The 18973-nt window shown below is 44.0% G+C and overlaps 1 protein-coding gene across 1 annotated transcript in view; it reads left to right on the top strand.

The window, feature by feature from the left end:
- Positions 1–18973, top strand: part of THSD7A (thrombospondin type 1 domain containing 7A) — a 308918-nt gene that overhangs the window by 218482 nt on the left and 71463 nt on the right. The window contains 3 exon segments of the mRNA XM_074270637.1: positions 3758–3945; positions 9769–10003; positions 14611–14726. Of these exon segments, the coding sequence (XP_074126738.1) occupies positions 3758–3945; positions 9769–10003; positions 14611–14726 (539 nt within the window).

Raw genomic sequence — 18973 nt, 5'->3', positions numbered from 1 at the left:
CTCATTTTCAAGGCTTCACCAACTTCTTCAATCTCATGGTACTTAAATGAGTTACAGCAACTACAGTTCTCTAGGACCATCAAGGTTCTGAGAAAAGAAAATAGCCTTATAACATAGCTTTGCAAAAGGTCCTTTTTCAGTTGGTGTACCCCTATTTTGTATTCAGTTCTTTTCAGTAAGCATTCGCTGGGGGCCCATGTTGAACCCAGCATTATGGCCACAAAGATAAAAAAGGAATAATTCCTGCCCTCAATTATCTTACATTTTATTGGGTGTAAACATCATATTCACAGATCAATAAATTACAAAGCAATTTCAGGAAGGACAGAATAAGAGCAACTGCAAGATCAGGAAAGGCCTTTTAATTTTTAAATTTTTGTTCTTTAATAAAGCTTTTTATTTTCAAAACACGCATGGATAATTCTGCAACATTAGCTCTTGCAAAACCTTCTGTTCCAGTTTCCCCCCCTGCTCCAATATATGGCAAGTAGTCCAATATATGTTAAACATGGTAGAAATATATGTTAAATCCAATATAGACATACATATTTATACAATTTTCATGCCACAGAAAAAAAAAGAGAAGCAAAATAAAATGCAAGCAAACAACAACAAAAAGAGTAAGAACGCCATGTTGTGGTCCACACTCTGTTCCCACAATCCTCTCTCTGGATGCAGATGGCTTTCTCCATCCCAAGTCTATTGGAACTGGCCTGAATCATCTCACTGTTGAAAAGAGTCATGTCTATCAGAATTGATCATCATATAATGTGGTTGTTGCCGTGTACAATGATCTCCTGGTTCTGCTCATTTCACTCAGCATCAGTTCCTGTCAGTCTCTCCAGGCCTTTCTGAAATCCTCCTGTTGGTCATTTCTTACAGAACAATAATATCCCATAATATTCATATACCACAATTTATTTGGCCATTCTTTAATTGATGGGCATCCACTCAGTTTCCAGTTTCTTGCCACTACAAAAAGGGCTGCCACAAACATTTTTCACATGTGGGTCCAGGAAAGGCCTTTTAAATGAGGTGTTTGGAATAGCCTTGAATAGGATGAGAAATTCCAAAAGGGGAGCCCAGGGAAAGAACATTCTAGGTGTAGGAACCTTTATAAAGGCACATTGGTGCAAGATGGAGAACAGAGAGTGGACCAGTTTGACTAGAACATCCTGTAGAGTGTCTGAAGCAGAAATGACACAAAATTATCCTAAAAGGATATGTTAGAGCCAGATAACTTTGGTTTCATCCAAGAGGCAATAGGGAGCTACTGAATCTTCTTGATCAAGGGCAATGGTCAGAGCTCTGCTTTAAGAATATCAATATAATGGTTCTATAGATGATAGATGGAACAATAGAGAGACTCAAGGCAGGAGAACCAGTTATGCGGCTATCGTAACCAGGCACTGAAAGGGAATTTGGGCCTGGATCAAAGAGGAAGAAAAATCAACAAGACGTGGCAACTGACAAAGGATAGAGACAGACAGACAGACAGATAGATAGATAGATAGATAGATAGATAGACAGACAGATAGACAGACAGACAGATAGACAGACAGACAGACAGACAGACAGGCAGGCAGGCAGATAGACAGATAGACAGACAGACAGACAGACAGACAGACAGACAGACAGACAGATAGATAGATAGATAGATAGATAGATAGATAGATAGATAGATAAGAAAAGCTAAACATCCCACACTTGATAGCTAAGGCTGATATGTCCAGATCAGAGGGCACTGAGGGGGATTTGGCTATTTAAAAAATCTTTCCCTGAGGAACATTTTCCCAAGTGACCAGTTTGTGGCATGTGGACTTAGTGGGTGAGAACATAATGCTACCAAAGGAGTGACTTCTGCTTTCCTCTGAGTCATTACTTTTCCCTTAGCCCATAGCCCAATGTCTACATTGTCAGTCTCTGCCAGTCCCTAGAGTGTATGCCTTGGTCAGAGGGCTGCCTGGTGGGTCAGTGTGCTTCCCTCCTCCTTCAGGGAGATGGAGAGTGCACGGCCTGCGTGTACTCTTTCCCAGACAAAAGAGATCACTTTATTAAATTCCTTTTCATCTTTAGCCATCTGTTTCCCACTAAATGAAATCTGGATGTAGCTGGCCCGCTTCTTATTAGTTTCTATTTCAGTCTGCTTGGTCACAGATGGAAGGAGACACAGCCCAGGTTGGTGCCGAGCTTCCAATGCACACGCCAGGGGCTACGGATAACTGCTCTGTGTCAGGCTGAGAAAGTTGTCTCTCAAATAACCAATTCCTTCCCTCCCTTGTTCCCACCTCAGACTGGCACTTTCCTAACCCTTTGGAAGAGAGCATCTTTCTGTCCTTTTAGTCAAAGTTTGTTTCCTTCTAGCCTCTCTTTGGCAAGGCAAAAAGACTTCCAACGTATGACTTGCCCCAGGTAAATCCACTCCCAGCCTCCACCTCCTGCAAAGGTTGGGCTAGCTCTGATCAGGAGCAAGAGGCAGAGCCAGGTTCGATAGCCATGTCCCAGCATATGGCACTGGATGGAGGGGCTGTCCATGGCTCAGACCAGCTCCATCTTACTCACTTGCCTCTTCTAGGTCCCTGCTTGCAATGACAGCCCATAAATTGTGGCCAAGCACCCCACGTTCACCCTAGAATTCCTTCGGAACGGGAAAATGAATAGGGTTGGTTCCCTAGCACTTCATTCCATCTCCTGCACATTGTGCCTCTGTTTGTTCTTACATGGCAACCACACAACAAAATGGATAGAACTCTGGACTTGACTTCACTCAAGGAGATCTGCCTCCAAATCCTGACTGACGTTTACAGGCCAACCTAAACAAGCCATGTAAGGGTCTCAGTTTCTTCATTTACGCAATGGAAATAATAACCACCCCAGTTCCTCGCATTGTTGTTAAGAACCAAATAAGATTCCTTATAAAGAGAACAGTAACCCTCAAGCTTTCAAATGCTGTACAAACGTACATCAGTCAGTCAACAAACAACTGTTGGGTATTTAATATGCGTTTCTTTGCACAGTACCTCACACACAGTATTTAATGAACACTGAACTGAATAGAATTGAAATTTGTTTGATGATTCTGCCTTCTGTTGACTAAATCAGATAATCTTAGCATTTTCTTAGGATGTTTTAACTCCTTTTCTCCTCTTATTGCCACATCAAATGATAAAAATCCATTTTAATGATCAGTTTGAAACATTCTAGTTATTACACACACACACACACACACACACACACACACACACACACACACACACCCCTTGAGTTCTCAGTAAGCCCTTATAATGGAATTTCTGAAGCATAGATCCTCAGGAAATGACCCCTGAGAGTGTATGTCAGGTGCTGTAAGTCTATTCATTATTTACTTGGAAATCATGTACAAGATGTAAAGGAACAACTTCCATTCTGTGTCTTTGTTGAGCTTTGATGGAAGCTTAGCACAAAACTTGTTTTTAGTAGTGCCAAATAAGACTTGAACATGTTCCATGAAGACAGCTCAAGAGATACGGGAGAGAGCCTCCAAAGCCTTCGTGTACTTGGGCTACAGGCCCTCTTTTGGTCCTGGTGGCATTATCTACATTCTCTGCATGTCTAGCAGGAGGGGCCCTTGGCAACTCAGCTGCTAACTTTGGTTTCGCCCAGTGACAAAGGGGGAGAATGTCTGGTTTATTTGTGGCGCATCTAGTCTCAATTGCACATTTGGAATTCATTTAATTGTAATGGACTCTTTCTGGCCATTGCTTCTCCAGGAGAGGAGGGTTGACAGACAGCTGTGCAGAGACGCCATCCTTCCGATCCCCGTAGCCTGTGAAGTGCCGTGCCCCAAAGACTGCGTGCTCAGCACATGGTCAGGGTGGTCCTCCTGCTCACATACTTGTTCTGGCAAAACAACTGACGGGAAACAGATGCGTGCCCGCTCCATTCTGGCCTACGCGGGAGAGGAAGGTAAGGGGAGCCAGGGGGTTCTCACCTCAAGTCATTTGCTCTGTGGGGGACAAGGGAAGTCCAAGCACAGGCTCAGGAAAGGCCGACAATGCTATGGGGCACCAGGGAATCTTTAATCTCGAAGGGCATAGGCTTTCAGGAAACTCCCCAAACAAAAAGGTCAGTATCACAGTTCTCATATTTTGATCCTCAAAATAGTCCAAGTTCATTATTATCTACAGCATCAAACACAAGGCAAAGTCTGAAAAGAATTCAGTCCCTGTACTACAAATTAGAACTTCTTCTGTCTTCCCTCCTTTCTAGGAATCATTTATTTCCCTTGAATTGGGGAGGGGGGAGTTATGGGCAACAAGACCTATGATTTCATTAATATGTGGAGTTCCAATCATGGAAACTCTCTCCCCAATATGGATCATTAATTCCTTTATAAGGCAGGCTTAGGGGGTTGTCTAGGACATTATGACATTCAGCAATTTGCTAATAATTGCAAATGTAAGATATGTCAGGAGTGACACTTGAACTTGGGTCTTCATTACTGTATCCCTTGTTCCACATGGCTACTTCAGTAAATAAAATGCTGGCCCTGAAGTCAGGAAAACCTCAGTTGTAATCCAGTCTCAGTCATTTAATTTCTTCCAGTCTCACAATAGTATCCACCTCTCAGGGCTGATGTAAGGATCAAACAAGATCATATTTGTAAAGCACTTTACAAATCCTAAACACCTATACCAGTGCTAACTGTAGCACATAAATTATTTTAAATGATCCCCATATATTTTCTCATTGTTTGTTTGTTACCTGTGTATTTAGACCTGAAAATATAGTTCAGGGAGCTTTACCCTTTCAGAGTGTCTGTGAAGTCAAACTAATGTCATAGTAATATTAAAATGTTTTTATTTCTAATAAGCTAACATAAAACAAAATCTTAATAAGTTTTAAGAGGGTAAGAGAATCCTGAAACCAAAAAGCTTGAGAACTGCTAATTTAGACTCTCCAAACTCATCAGCAACAAGTGGCACTTCTTCCAAAATATATTGACACTGAATAAAAGACACTTTTTTAAATCAATTCATAGGCAATATGTCAAATTCTCATGCATGGAAGATCTTAAACTCTCAGTAGGAGAAGAAGGGAACAAGATTTAATAAATATATACTGTATGCCAAATTTTGTGCTAAGCTCTTTACAAATATTCTCTCCTTTGATCTTAACAATTGCCTCTAAAGTGCATGTCCAAAATGCTAATTTGTCTTCTGCTTATGATAGTATAGAATATTATCTTTAATTTTGTCATCCAATAAAATAATATAGAGGCCAAACAATACATGAGATCAAGTCAAGGCTGGTCACATTAAGCCATGCTCTTTCAAAGAGATATGGGTCAATACTGTGGAACACTGTCAATAGTCTTCTGTGCTATTATAGTTGTGACATACCAAGATTTTGACCAAATAATCATTCTGAAAGTTACCCATTGGTGCTGTGTCCTGCACATCCATCTAGAATTTATCTATCTGAGAACACTCCATAATAAATGCAGGAAGACCTTATCCTTTGGGAAACTTGTCTTTCCACATGTAAAATATCTGTCAAAAATGGCATCTACTTCACTAAGGCAAACACAGGGATTTAGTCTCCCACTCCCTGTAATGGAATTATAAATGAACATTTTGAAATCCCTATGTTGTTTTTAAGAAACTTAGAAGTATTGTTTCTTTTATTTGCCACAGAAATAAAAATTAATACCACAGCTGAATTCTTGTAGTCATTTTTATTTCTGTGACAAATGAGTAACACTCCCATATGTGTCTGTTGGACACAACAGAAACATAGAAAGCTCAGTGAACATCTACTATTGAGCTAGGGGGGAAAAAGAAATTCAATAAGAATAAACACTGAATTTGGGATGTCCAGAACCTGCCACTTGCTCTTTAGTGACTGAGCCTGGGAGGGTTATTGAACTTCTCTCTGGAACGGCTTCTTTCATTGTAGATGAGATTACTGAGGTTTCGTGGCATATTGGAAAGAATTGGGAGTCAAGAGACCTTGGTTCAAAAGTGAGCTCTGCTATATATCATCTGCATGGCCTTAGTGGAGTTCTCTCCATTCTCTGAGTCTATTTCTTTGTCTGCCACATGAGAGCTGGACTTCTCACTCTACAAGGCCCCATCTTCTCTAAATGCTGAAATCCTATAAGGGAGTTGGGAGTCAGGGGACAACCTGTCTCAGGAAGAACTGGGAATTGAATTCAGGGAGACTCTTGACTCCCAGGCCAGGCTTGTAAGAGTGTAAGAGAGTCTGAGACCAAAAGCTTGAGAACCACTGAGTTAGACTCTCCAAACTGATCAGTAACAAGTGGACCCTTTTTTCCAAAGTATATTGGCTGTTCCTGTTCACCAAATCCACCTCTATTGATCATGGGCAATGATGTCTGTTTCTCGTGCATCTGCTCACCTGTTTACCTGTTGTGGATCTGAGGTGGTTTGTATGCTCTCCTTCTTTTACTAACATTTTCTAGATGTGGAACAGCTCACTTAATGAGTTCACTTTGAACCTCAATTTCCTCATTTGTAAAATGGAAGCTATAATACACAGTCCCTGCCTCATGGTTCTTATTGGGCTTGAATGAGTTAATGAAGGTCAATGGCTTTGCAAACTTGAAAGCATTATAAAGATACCAGCCGGTACATTCTGTGGCCTCTGGAGGACCATCATCATTAGCTGCTTTGATTGATGGTGACATGTTTCCCTTAAATTCTGGAAAAATTTTCACCCTAGAAATTAGACGTCTGGTTAACAGACAGGTGATGGAGCACAGCCCTGGTCAGCTATATGATTTCTGGACCAAGACACAGGAACCCCTATTCCTTTTATCTCTTCTCTCCCTCAACACTACACACACACGCGCGCACGCACACACACACACACACACACACTACACACACACACACACACACACACACACACACACACACTATTCCTTCTAGCTAGAATGGAGAACTCTTTTCTAAGTTCTTCCAAAGGCTGAATCCAGAGAATACAGGATGTGCAGATGTGCCGATCCTTCCTATTGTTTAAATGCCAGTGCGCATTTTCCCACCTTTAGGTGTATGTGAACTGACAAGGCTACAAGAGAATGGCAATATCCTGTGTCAGATATCCCATCTGATAATGAGGGAGGGATGTGGGGTCTTCTCTGGGGTTTTTTCTGTGTGCATGTTTTAATATACAAATTATAAGAGTCCTTAGGAAAAATGACTCATAAATGATAACAATAAAAGTCAGAAGCAAGAGATGGGAGAAAAGATATACTTCAGATGAAATATGGAAGGAAGAACAGACTTAAACCCGGACTTCCTGGATCCTGGTCTTTCTTTATTACTGATTAAACATCTATTTGTTATCCTAGTATTTTTTCCAAATTACTCAAACTTAAGACTCTTCAGGACAGTATACAATAAAAAACATTAACCTGGGGGGTGGCTAGGTGGTGCAGTGGAGAGAGCACCAGCCCTGAATTCAGGAGGACCCAAGTTCAAATCTGGTCTCAGACACTTAACACTTCCTAGCTGTGTGACCCTGGGCGAGTCACTTAACCCCAGCCTCAGAAAAAAAAAAAAAAGAAAAAAAGAAAAAAAATTAGCCCAGCTACTGCTTTGACACAGTTGGGTGGATTGGTCTGTGAAGCCTCAAGCAACATCAATAGTTTCCTTTTTTTAGTACAAAGAAATTATGGAGGAAAGGAACAATGCCCAGTTATTGGCATATTGGGGATCATGGACTGACCCAGTGATGGGTTTTTGAAATGTCATGTTTCATAATTTTGCAAACTTCATTAGAAAGGAGAATGGATTTAGAAACATCATTCCCTGAGCCCAACATCAATTGGAGTTGATTCTCATTTGAAACTAATTGCCCATTCAGCACAGGAAGGAAAGACCATCGATTTGTGCAAAGTGGGAAAGGATCTGATATAATAGCTTCCTCAGACAGCTGTTAATAATGTTCCCTCCAACAGCTGTGCGTTCCCTTTTCCCAGAGCAGAGGAAGTGGACACTGACATGAATGGACACAATCAATTGTCCTAAAGTCAAGAGAGTAGAAAGTTGCTATTGAAAGTTCTGTTGTTGTTACTGTGTCATTTTCACCAGAGCCCTTGGGACATGTCAAGATTATTTATCCCAACTACACGGGAAGCCGAGGCCGTAGCTCACATTCAGGTCATATTTCCCGATTATTGTACCATCTCCCTTGATTCATATGAGTTGAAGGGAAGGAGACTAGGAGCATCTCTATTTTATGAATATAAAGACTGAGGACCACAAGACCAAATGTGCTTCTGCTAAGAGCCACGTAGCTGACAAATAATAGAGCCGGGACTCAGGTTCAGCCAGACTTTCCATACTCAAGCCCAGGGGCATTTCTACTATATCTTGTTTCTTGTCTTGAAAGGGAAACAAAAGACTACAAAGAAAATCTGCTGCCGTCATCCCAAGGCTTCAGGCCCATCATCTGTAAAAATCAGAAGTTTGGACTAGATCATCCCTGAGATGATTTCCAGCTATGTATCTGTGGTCCTTAGACTTAGGGGTGACATGGGAAATATCTTCAGTATCTGAAGAATTCTCAAAAGATAGATTATTATAGATTACATAATGATAGATTATATTATTATTATTATTATAGATAGATCATGGTACTTAGCACTATGGGATGGCACCATAAGCAAGGGAAAAATTTAGACTTGTGGTAAAGACAAACTTGTGGGAAGGATAACAGCTCTCTAGGAGTAGAATGGAGAGCCCCCCTGGGCTCCAGCGGGAGATGGTGGCTTTTTCCTGCTTCAAGTCAGACTGGGTACCCACTTTTCAAGGACATTCTTGGTAAATCAATTCTGTTCAGTTCTAGACTGCTCCGTACGGCTACTGACATCCCTTCTCATTGGGATTCTGCGGCTGCTGCATGGCCAGACTGCCATTCGTCGGATAAAGATCTCAGAGTCCTGGTGGACACTTTAGTTCAACACGAGTCAAACATGCAAACACTGAAAGTGCTTCGTTAAGAGATGCCCAGTGGCCAGTCCCAAGAGAACGGAGGGAGCCGTCCTGCCATACACTTCCATAGTCAGGCAATCTCTGAATAGTTTGTTTCTTCCTAAGAAACTCGTTTAAGAAACTGATGCAAGCAGGGGCTAAGTGACTTGCTCAAGGTCATACAGCTAGTTAGTATATGAGACCTCCCTGCTGTCCTTGTCCTCAGGACTTTCCATTCTACTTGGGGAAGGGGGCGGGTTTTGTATGAAATAGACCTATGTGGCCAGTGGGGCTGGAGGAGGTGATTGAGAAAGCTCTCACGGAGGGCTTGCATGGAAGCTGGGGGTTCTGGGCTTGGGGAAGGCGGGGGTCAGAGCAGGATGTCATCCATGGAGAAGAGCTAGCAGGCTGCCTGACTGTTCCTCTCTGCTTCACTCCCTCCCACTCTATCACAATCTCAGAGGAAACTCATCAACCTTGGGACTCACACTTCATTAGGACCTGCAGAAGTCTCAATTTCCTCATCTGCAAAATGGGGATAATTATTACAATAGCAATAACCCCCCCAGGGCTGTTGTGAGGATCATATTTGTAAAGGGCTTAGCGCAACACCTGGCCCCAGTAGGCACTATAGCGGTGTGAGATTTTCTTGGTTTTGGTCTTTGTACCCAGTGCTCAGCACAGGACCTGGTGTGGAATAAGTGCAGAATAGATGCTTGTCCAACCGACTTGGAGAGGCTGGAGACGCCGGGCTCAGATCCTCCTTCTAATGGGCGTCTTCTCATTCTAGGGGGCACCCCGTGCCCAAACCACAGTGCCTTACAGGAGACCCGCAGCTGCAACGAGCACCCATGCACTGTTTACCACTGGCAGACGGGCCCTTGGGGCCCGTGCATCGAGGACAGCTCCGTCTCCTCCTTCAACACTTCGACAGCTTGGAACGGGGAGGCCACGTGCTCCGTCGGCATGCAGACGAGGAAAGTCATCTGCGTGAGAGTCAACGTAGGCCAAGTGGGACCTAAAAAGTAAGGGGCCCTGCCTGGCAGCAGCAGCTCACTGCTGAGGCTCCACCGCTGGGCTAAAGGGGGCGCTCAGTGCCTGCCGGGGGCAGAGGGTGGGGGGACATCTTCCTGAAAGGTCCTTCAGGGTTCCTCATATGGAGTCCACATACAGGATGCTGAGTCCAAGCTCTTTACCTCTCTTCAAGGTTAAAAGTCATTTCAGAGACGAGAGAGTATAAAAAACAGAGAGAGAGAGAGAGAGAGAGAGAGAGAGAGAGAGAGAGAGAGAGAGAGAGAGAGAGACAGAGACAGAGAGAGACAGAGAGACAGAGAGAGACAGAGAGAGAGACAGAGAGAGACAGAGAGATACAGAGAGACACAGAGAGAAAGAGAGACAGAGAGAGAGAGAGAGAGAGAGAGAGAGAGAGAGACAGAGACAGAGACAGAGAGAGAGAGACGGAGAGAGAGACAGAGAGACACAGAGAGACAGAGACAGAGACAGAGAGAAACAGAGAGACAGAATCAGAGAAAAAGACACACACACACACAAAGACAGACAGACAAAAACAGAGAGAAAAAGAGACAGAGACATAGAGAGAGAGCGAGCACGGAGGGAGAGAGTGACCCAGCATTTGCTGACAAATGTTTAACAACTAAGGAAGTTTCCGTTCCCACTCCTCTGCTGAATCTGCATCATTAGCGTTTTGTGCATCACTCTCTCCAGTCTAGACAATGCACAAAATAGAAAGTCCAGAATTCCCAGCTATAAATGCTTACATTTACATTGAAATCAGACCCAGAGCCAGCCCCAGCAAATCCCCGGAAAAGCAGAAGTGGGTCTGGGTTTGGGGGTGACCCTAAACTCCCCACAGCCCAAGGGCGCTCATCCACGGCAGGCCAGGATGCATCCTTGTCAGAACGCGGGGGGCTATTTTCAGGTGCCCCTTTTTCCTTTTTCTCAATTAGATATAAAACGTGGGCCTTGTGTCTCCCCCCGCTGAGGAAGATGTCCAGAGCAGATGTCTCCAGCAGGGTGAGCTCAGGTAGAAAGTTGCTTTATGAGCTTGCCAGGTAACAGGTCATGTGAAAAGGCTGATGTAAATATAGACATTGATTACTGAGGTGGAATCTTATGAAATGGAAATCACGGTCCATCTGTAGTGCTTCGTGGTTTGTAGAACAGGCCTTCCGTGTGTAGTAAATGTCTTGTTATCATTTTACGAGGTCACACAGCTGTTGGGGGCTAGATTCAGGATCTGAACCTCTCTCTTGGCTCCAAACCCAACACTCCCCTGATCCAACGACGACGTTCTTTAGAGCAGCGACAAAATCCGATCCAAGAAGTCTCTGGCACTACAGTGTCACTCTCAGACTTCAGTCAGCCCAGAGATAAACATTTTCTGTGTCATTCACCAGGGCACCTTCCCTCCCTGAAGCGAGGGCTTTGCAGAGCTCTGTGCTCCCAGATCCGGTTTTAATGTCCCCCAGGACTGCTGGGAACATTTTGAGGCTTCCTGGCTTTTGCTTAAAGTAGAAGCAAAGAAATCCATGCACGCGTCTGGATTTGAGAGGAAAGGTGCAGGATTAACCTCCCTCAGACTATTCAATCAGAACAATGCCTTGGGGGACCCTTGCAATAATCCAGTTTCATATTCATTGTAAATGCCCTTTGAACCGAACAGTTTACAGTGATTTACCCTCAGATTTTTATTCAAGCTCCTGGTTGCCTGTATGGATCTGCTCAACCTCATGGATTTTCTTTGCCCTTCAAATTCTGGAAAACAGGCCGCTCCCTCCCGTTTGGGAGCAAACCCAAAGACTTCAAAAAGACGAGGATATTGCCTGTTTTCCCGAATGTCACGTGACATGCCCAGGATCATTATTTGCAATCCAGCCATTTGACACATATGCACATAGAAACCTTGTTTTAACTCCCCTTACTAAAGTAGCTCCGTGCTAGACAGACAAATCGATGAGATCGGGCTGGTCTCCCTCCCTGTAACAGACTTCATGTATCTCCTCTCTCTTCTGGCTAATTTGACCTTGAATAAGATGGGGGAAGGGACAGAGGATCGATTCCTGGATTTAAGTGGAAGTTGCTAAATACAAAGAAGATAAGAGAGGGGAAAACTCTCTCCTCTAAGAAGGAGCCCAGACTTGGTTTAATTGCCATTTGCCAGAACTGGCATCCGCAGGGGTGTGCTCCCTAGCAGACTACGGGCTCAGGGATGTTCACTCCCAAGGGCTTGACGTCAGGCACTCGGGGATTCATTCAGTACAACAAGGATTCGTCAGTCCCCCAATCTGGGCACTGAGGTAGGCAAAGGGGGAAAGGACATAAGGATAACAGAGCTTCCATTCAAGGAATGTGCACTCTGCTGGGGGAAAGCCCAGATAAGCAAATACTCCGTCGTCTCAAGGAAGGATGGTCAACTGGTTAAGGTCCGAAAAGGTCTCTTGAGGAGGGAGTCACTGAGCATCTAGATGGGAGGAAGGAGACTAGCCAACCAATTCTGAAGCATCTGTGCAGAGGCCCAGAGGCAGCTGGGTAGTGCAGGGGGTAGATCGCCAGAGCTGGAGTCAGCACAACTCATCTTCCTGAGTTCTAAACCAGCCTCAGACTAGTAGCTGTGTGACCCTAGACAAATCACTTAACCCTGTTGGCTTCGGTTTCCTATCTATAAAAAGAGATGGAGAAGGAAATGGCCAACCACCCCAGTATATGTGCCAAAAAAAAAAAAAAAACAACTCCAAATGGAATCACACAGAGTCAGACACAACTAAAATGACTGAACAACAACCAAATCACCGAGATGGAAATGGAATATCCTGTCAAGGGAAAATAAGGCAGTGTATTTGGCCAGAGCAGAGAGAGGAGGTGACTTCAATTCTACAGAACTAAAAAAAAAAGAAAAAGAAAAAGAAAAAAACCTACTGGAATCAGATTGTAAAAGGGCTTTAAAAGTCTCATAGAAGGGTTTGAATTTGACCCTGGAGACAACAGGAAGTTGTTGACTAAGTTTCTTGAACAGGGGAGTGACATGAGGAAATCCTTGAGGAAAACTTAATGAAAACTACATTTATGGAGTTTATTGGAACCAAAAAAGGGCAAATTTATGTCCCTGTAGATTCCTAGGAACTTTTTATCAAGGCTAAAGCTTTCAAAAAATATAATTCCCCCGAGCTTTTCTGGTCTATATAGCAGGAAAAGTACCCCAGAAAGAAAGGCATGGGAGAATAAGCCCTACTTAAATGAAGTCTAATTCTCTGTTTTCAATGAAATAAGTGGACCCCTTGTGCTTCCTGTTTCTAAGCCTCATGTCGGCAGCCAAATGGGCCTCCGTAGAGATTTATGGTCTCAGTGGTAATAGAAAAGATTAACTTCCATGATCCTTATCTGATTCCATTTTGTACTTATGCCCTTGAATAGGCATAGCAATTAGAATAAATTCAAGCTTATCCTTGACTTTAGACAGGAGCTTAAAAATATCTCAAGACCCATTAAATGGTCATATTTGTTCCAAAAGTTTCCATCTTGTCCTCTGGTGTATAAGAAACACAAGGGACCTTCTTTAAGGTAGCTTGAAAGTCAGGGATCGTGGGGAGTTAGTTGTTAGTTTTAGGAAGTGTTTTACACCCTTCTTCCATTTCTCTTAAGACATTTGCTGGCCTTTGCTAGGGGGTTTAAGGGAAGATCAGCTCCATTTCAGAAGGCGTCCTGGAGGGAGAAATCTGAAAGTCTCATGCCCAGTTAAGATGGAGCAGTTTCCTCATCAGACAGATGTTGGTTCGCAAGCTCCTGCCAGGCAGGAGTAGAACTCAGAACTCTTTAGAATTCTCCAGCCATGTTTCTTCCACCATACTGAGTACCTCACCTGCTGGGGCCCTAATCACCACAGCTATATGCCCAGTGGACACCATGTTGCTAACTCCAAAGCAGACACTGAAAGTCTGAAAGTAGGAAAGAAGTGGATTGGGAAAGTCACTGGGTGCTTACATGCAACCAGACACGAAAGATGACATCGGCAAGATGGAAAGAGACCACCAGTGGATAATAAATGGAGAGAGAGAAAGGTCTGGGAGTCAGTGGAGCTGGTATGAATCTTGTGCTGGCTACTTATGTCCCCCTGACTTCAGACAAGGCGTTTTCTTCCCTGTTTGGAATCTTCTTTTCCTCATCCATAACATGAGGGCTTTGGACATTAAATCTACAAGGTTCCAACCACTCTAGAATCTAGGATCCCTTGTCGGCAATCTAGACTGGGGCCTTTTCAGAAGCTCTCATCTCATTGTATGATTCTCATGGGAAGGAGGAGAATAATAGTCTGAGTATGTTTAAAAACAAAAATCCCAGTGGTTAAAAGATCACAAGAAGCCCTTTACAAACTCTGGAAATCTAGAAAGACCAGGAGCTGCTGATATAATCCCTAAATAGTTGTTAGTCAGATATTACCCTTATTCATGCTATTACATTGAGCCAGGTGACCTGGGGCAGCCCTCCCTCCCTCCAATCCAATTCACTTGCATGTCACAGCTTCACCTCCCTGATGTCATGGTCCTCTTAGGGGATGAAGCCCAAACAACAACAACGGATGTTATTATTAACCTGATTTTCGTCTTGCTACCTCCAGGTGCCCTGAGAACCTTCGACCTGAAACAATGAGGCCATGTCTACTTCCTTGTAGAAGAGACTGCATCGTAACTCCATATAGCGACTGGACGCCATGCCCCTCCACCTGTAAAGAAGGTATCCCTGGGGATGGGTTGCTGAAGAAGGGGCTCTGGGTTCCTCTGGCTGAGGCCATTGGGTTGAATTCATGAACTTTCCCCTCTCCCCCATCAGATTCCAAGGGTTGCAGAGTTAACTCCTAAAATAATAGTCGAGATGATATAATACCAGGTGATGACTGGTTTCCGTTTGTTTTAGGGATATGAATCAAAATGGAGGCGTCACAGATATAATTGTGGTGGATTTTTTCATCAGTTAGAGATAATGCAAAGGGGCACATGTGGTCTTACAAAATCGTCCCTAGAATCAATGCTGGGGCTCAGCGAGGAGGAAGAAAGCTGGTTCTTAGGTGTATCAGATAAAGAGCTGGATGACATTTGCCAATTTTGCCTTGTTAATTTGCTCTCTCTGTGACCTTGGATGGATCACTTATTCTCCCCTTGGACTCAGTTTCCTCTTCTATAAAATGGGTTTAATAACATCACCTTACAAGTTGTAGTAAGGATTAAAATGAGACGATATATTAATGGGCTTTAGAAATATTAAAATGCCAGCCGTTATTCCTCACCTTCCAACCAGCCTTTCAAAAAGATGTGATGCTAGCGATAACTGGACAGGAGGCTGGGGATTTTGCTGTTTTTAACATGGTCCTTCTACACATAAACAAAATGGCCTGCATTCCCGGGCCATTATCCAGGGGCCTTTCTGATGTCCTCCTCTTCTCTGATATTTGTGTCATGTGTGACACTCAGGACCCACCACACATCCTTTGCCTTTTGTGACATTCACACTCAGAGTTCCACTGCTCTGGCGATGCTTGTCTCTTTTTTTCTGCTTCTTCTTTATCTTCATCTTCTTCCCCTGCTTCCTCCTCATCTTCCTTCCCCTGAGATTTAGGTATCCCTCTGGATGTTGATGGAACCACTTTCTCTTCTATTCCCCCAATCTTTCTTGGTGTCCCCCAAAGTTCCCATGACTTCCATCATCCTGTGTATGCAGGAAGCTTCCACAACACATCACCAAATCCTAGCTCAAACCGCCGGTCGGAGCTCCAGACCCATGTTTCCAGCAGCCCAATAGAGAGTAGAACCAGTCCAGTTATTGAGTTACCGAAAATCCTGCCATTGACAAAGCAGGATTCTGAAAGCTCAATGGCAAAGAAGCCAGAGCTTTGGGGAACAGCCAACTGACCCTTCCAAAAGAGCGTGGCTCTATGATATAGCAAATAGGAAAGCAGCTGGACCCGGTGAATGGATTCTACCTTCTACCTGGAGCAAGGTTCCAGGACCTGGGTGATTCTGGGCAAGTTGTTCATCTGGGCTCCTTTTTCTCTATTTTCTTCTGAACTTCTGAGTACAGTGGCTCTTTTTGATGCATTATGAGTAAGAGCTGAATGAACTCTCCTCTAGGATCCCAGGCCTCCGCTTCCTTCTTTTGTAAAATCCAAGAGCTACGCTGGATCATTTCTGAGGTCGTGTCTCCCTTGGGAATGGCTCTCTGAGGGCTTGGGGGTAGGAAGGTAGACTTGTCTTCAATTCCCCTTTTAGCATCTGGAAAAGGTAGCACTCCCTGGGAACCAGGCTCATCTCGGGACCTGTCAACCTACAACTCCAGTTCCCATTTGTAGAAATACAATAATCTTGGTTATTAACTTCAAATGTATTAGAAGGCTTTTATAGTTATTAGGAAATCTATAATATGACGTGTGTTGCTTATTTGATCCAATCAGGTCACGCCCCAAAATTTCTTGTTTGGATCTAATTTAACTTTTAAGGACAAAAGAAACTTAAATAACAAAACTGGCCAATCCATCCCAAAAGATCCAATGTATCTTTTCCAGGTTCCCACCGTGCTCTTAAGACTATTGCAAAGTATGTATTTCTTTGTGCATATATGATTATGTCAATAGTCTCACAGTTTCCTCAGTGAGTGCTTTCTCTTCCCTGGGACAAATTGCAGCCCCTCCTTCCTTGTGAATTGCTGGGACCCAAAAAACATTTCACTCCATAGAGACAGCTTATGAGTCTTTCTGAGCTGGATGAGGCTGGTCCTCAGGCAGCAGACACAATTCATCCCTAGGCATCCCGTCAGCCCCTTAGCAGCTTGTTGAGAACCATCAGGACTTTGGAGGAGCCTCCAAGAGTCCAGATCACCTCCAGGATCCAATGAGGCAAGAGAAGACTCAAAGGACAGAGTGACGATGTGAGAGTGAATGCTTAGCCTCTTCCTCTTCTCCAGATATTTCATCTTGGCCTTTTTTCCTTCTTTAAAGCTTCTAAATATTCCTTCCTTCTAGCTGGGTTGGTAATGAGCTGTGTGTTAATGCCCCTGGTAATTGGTGATTAGTTACTGTCACTTATTATTACAAAGGCTGAGCTTGTTCCATGCAATGCAGATGCCTGAAAATGTCATTCGATCCTTGGTGCTTAATAAAGGCCACTAATAGCAACTCATTTGATATTAATTTCTGTTTAATTGGGGGAGGGGAGGAAGCAAAAGAAAATTAGGCTGAGCCCCAAAGCCCAAAGCAGAAGGAATAGATCAAGAACTCTCAGAGAAAATCTTGGCGAATGGATACGATATGGGGGCTCCTGGTCCACTTCTCCCGGGATGGTCCAGCAATGTGTTCTTTCTTCTCCATTTTTAAATGGCTCTGAGTCAATAAAATGACTAAGATAAGACGGCCAACATGGAGAACAGCTGGGTCAGTGAGTCAATGCGTGGAATTATTCTGTTTTAAATCTTTTTTTAAATAAATATAGTCTGTCAAGAATCTTTGAGCAGAGCTATACTTGAGTCAGTGACCATTCAGAGCTCTCTCCAAAGGCGCTTCCTTCCCCAGACAAGCCTGCAGCTACCATTCCTGTACATCATGGCCCTCTGCCACTCTCACACCAAGCCACAAGGGAAGACTCCCATCTGTTTCCTGCCCTACTTTCTGCCTTCCCTTGCCTGCTACCTCCTCCCTCTGGCCTGTCTGAGCAGTTGCGGCTGGCTCTCTGCATACCTCCTCCCTACTCAGTCTGCCCCAGGGCCCAGCTTTCTAGCTCAAGACTTTGTCAGGTCACTCAATCAGTCAATCAACAAACACTATTAAGCTACTGCTCTGTTCCAGTCACTGACAAAAGACTTTTCATTAGCTGTGGTGGTAAAGGCTGTTCACATGTCTGTATTCCTGGTCCCTGGGCTCCATGTCTGACAATCGGAAGAGCAGAGAGCGTCTCTCTCCTGGAATGAGCAAAGCCCCAGCACCCATAAGTCCCATGGAATGACACAGTTAGAAGGAGGATGGCCTCCTCCTTACAGGAGAGACAGCCGAGACCCAGAGAAAAAGGGATTTACTTTGGTCATCCTGGTCAAGTTCAAAGAGCCAAGATTCCAAGTCGACTTCCAAAGCCAGCACTTCCCACTGCTCTGCCCTAGTCTTCGTTCCTCCAATAACTTTCAGCAAATGTTCAGCAAGGATCTGCTCTGTGCTCTTTCAATTCCTTCTTTGGGAATCTCAACTATCCCAAATCATTTCTGAGGAAAGTCCCATCCTGAGACATAGGTCCCGTTGAGCAGGCAACTTGGTCCAGGGAGAGGAGGATGGCCATTTGAATCCCTTCCTGACAGCACATGGCTAGGATCGGGCCCCTCCCTTCTTCTCTCTGAGCCTCCATCAGCTCATTAGCCAGATGAGGAGAGGTGATCCAGGTGACCTTTAAGACTTCTCTCCGCTCTGAATCTTTGCCCCTGCAACCACCAAGGGCTGAAGGCCAAGAACCCAAAGAAAGAATAACCAGCATCTTGAGCCAACAGCATGTCCCTGTGGTGGGTTAGGAGGGGTGGCTGTGGACTGGCAAGGTGGTGGATGGGGATGTGGGATGGGGATGGAAACCGTCATCTTCTTGGGAGCAAGACCCAGAGGTGGCCTAGAGAAAGTTTTCTCATTACTGTGTACAGAGTGTGAATAATTGATGTTCCAGGGAAATTACATTGAGGGCAACCCACAATTAAAAATGCTAACTGAAGTTTGGCATCCTAGGAGAGATAATAGTCGCAGAAAATTAATGTGGGGACGGGATGTTTCTTTCTAATTAGATTTTGCAGGTAATTCTAAATTTGTTAAGCACTGTCTGCAGTGGTGGGCCTATTAAAATGGGGAGCAGGCTGCTTCTTTTTCAGCATCTGAGAGAGAGAAAGTGTGACCTGGGAATCCTGCAGATAAATGGAGGAAAGGAGCGGCTTCTTCTGGGAGCAGCTCTGTCACTGAGGATGGTGTC

This window comes from Sminthopsis crassicaudata, chromosome 5 (genome assembly GCF_048593235.1).
Source record: "Sminthopsis crassicaudata isolate SCR6 chromosome 5, ASM4859323v1, whole genome shotgun sequence".
In the NCBI taxonomy this organism is placed as follows: Eukaryota; Metazoa; Chordata; class Mammalia; order Dasyuromorphia; family Dasyuridae; genus Sminthopsis; species Sminthopsis crassicaudata.
This window is presented reverse-complemented; position numbering and strand designations above follow the sequence as displayed.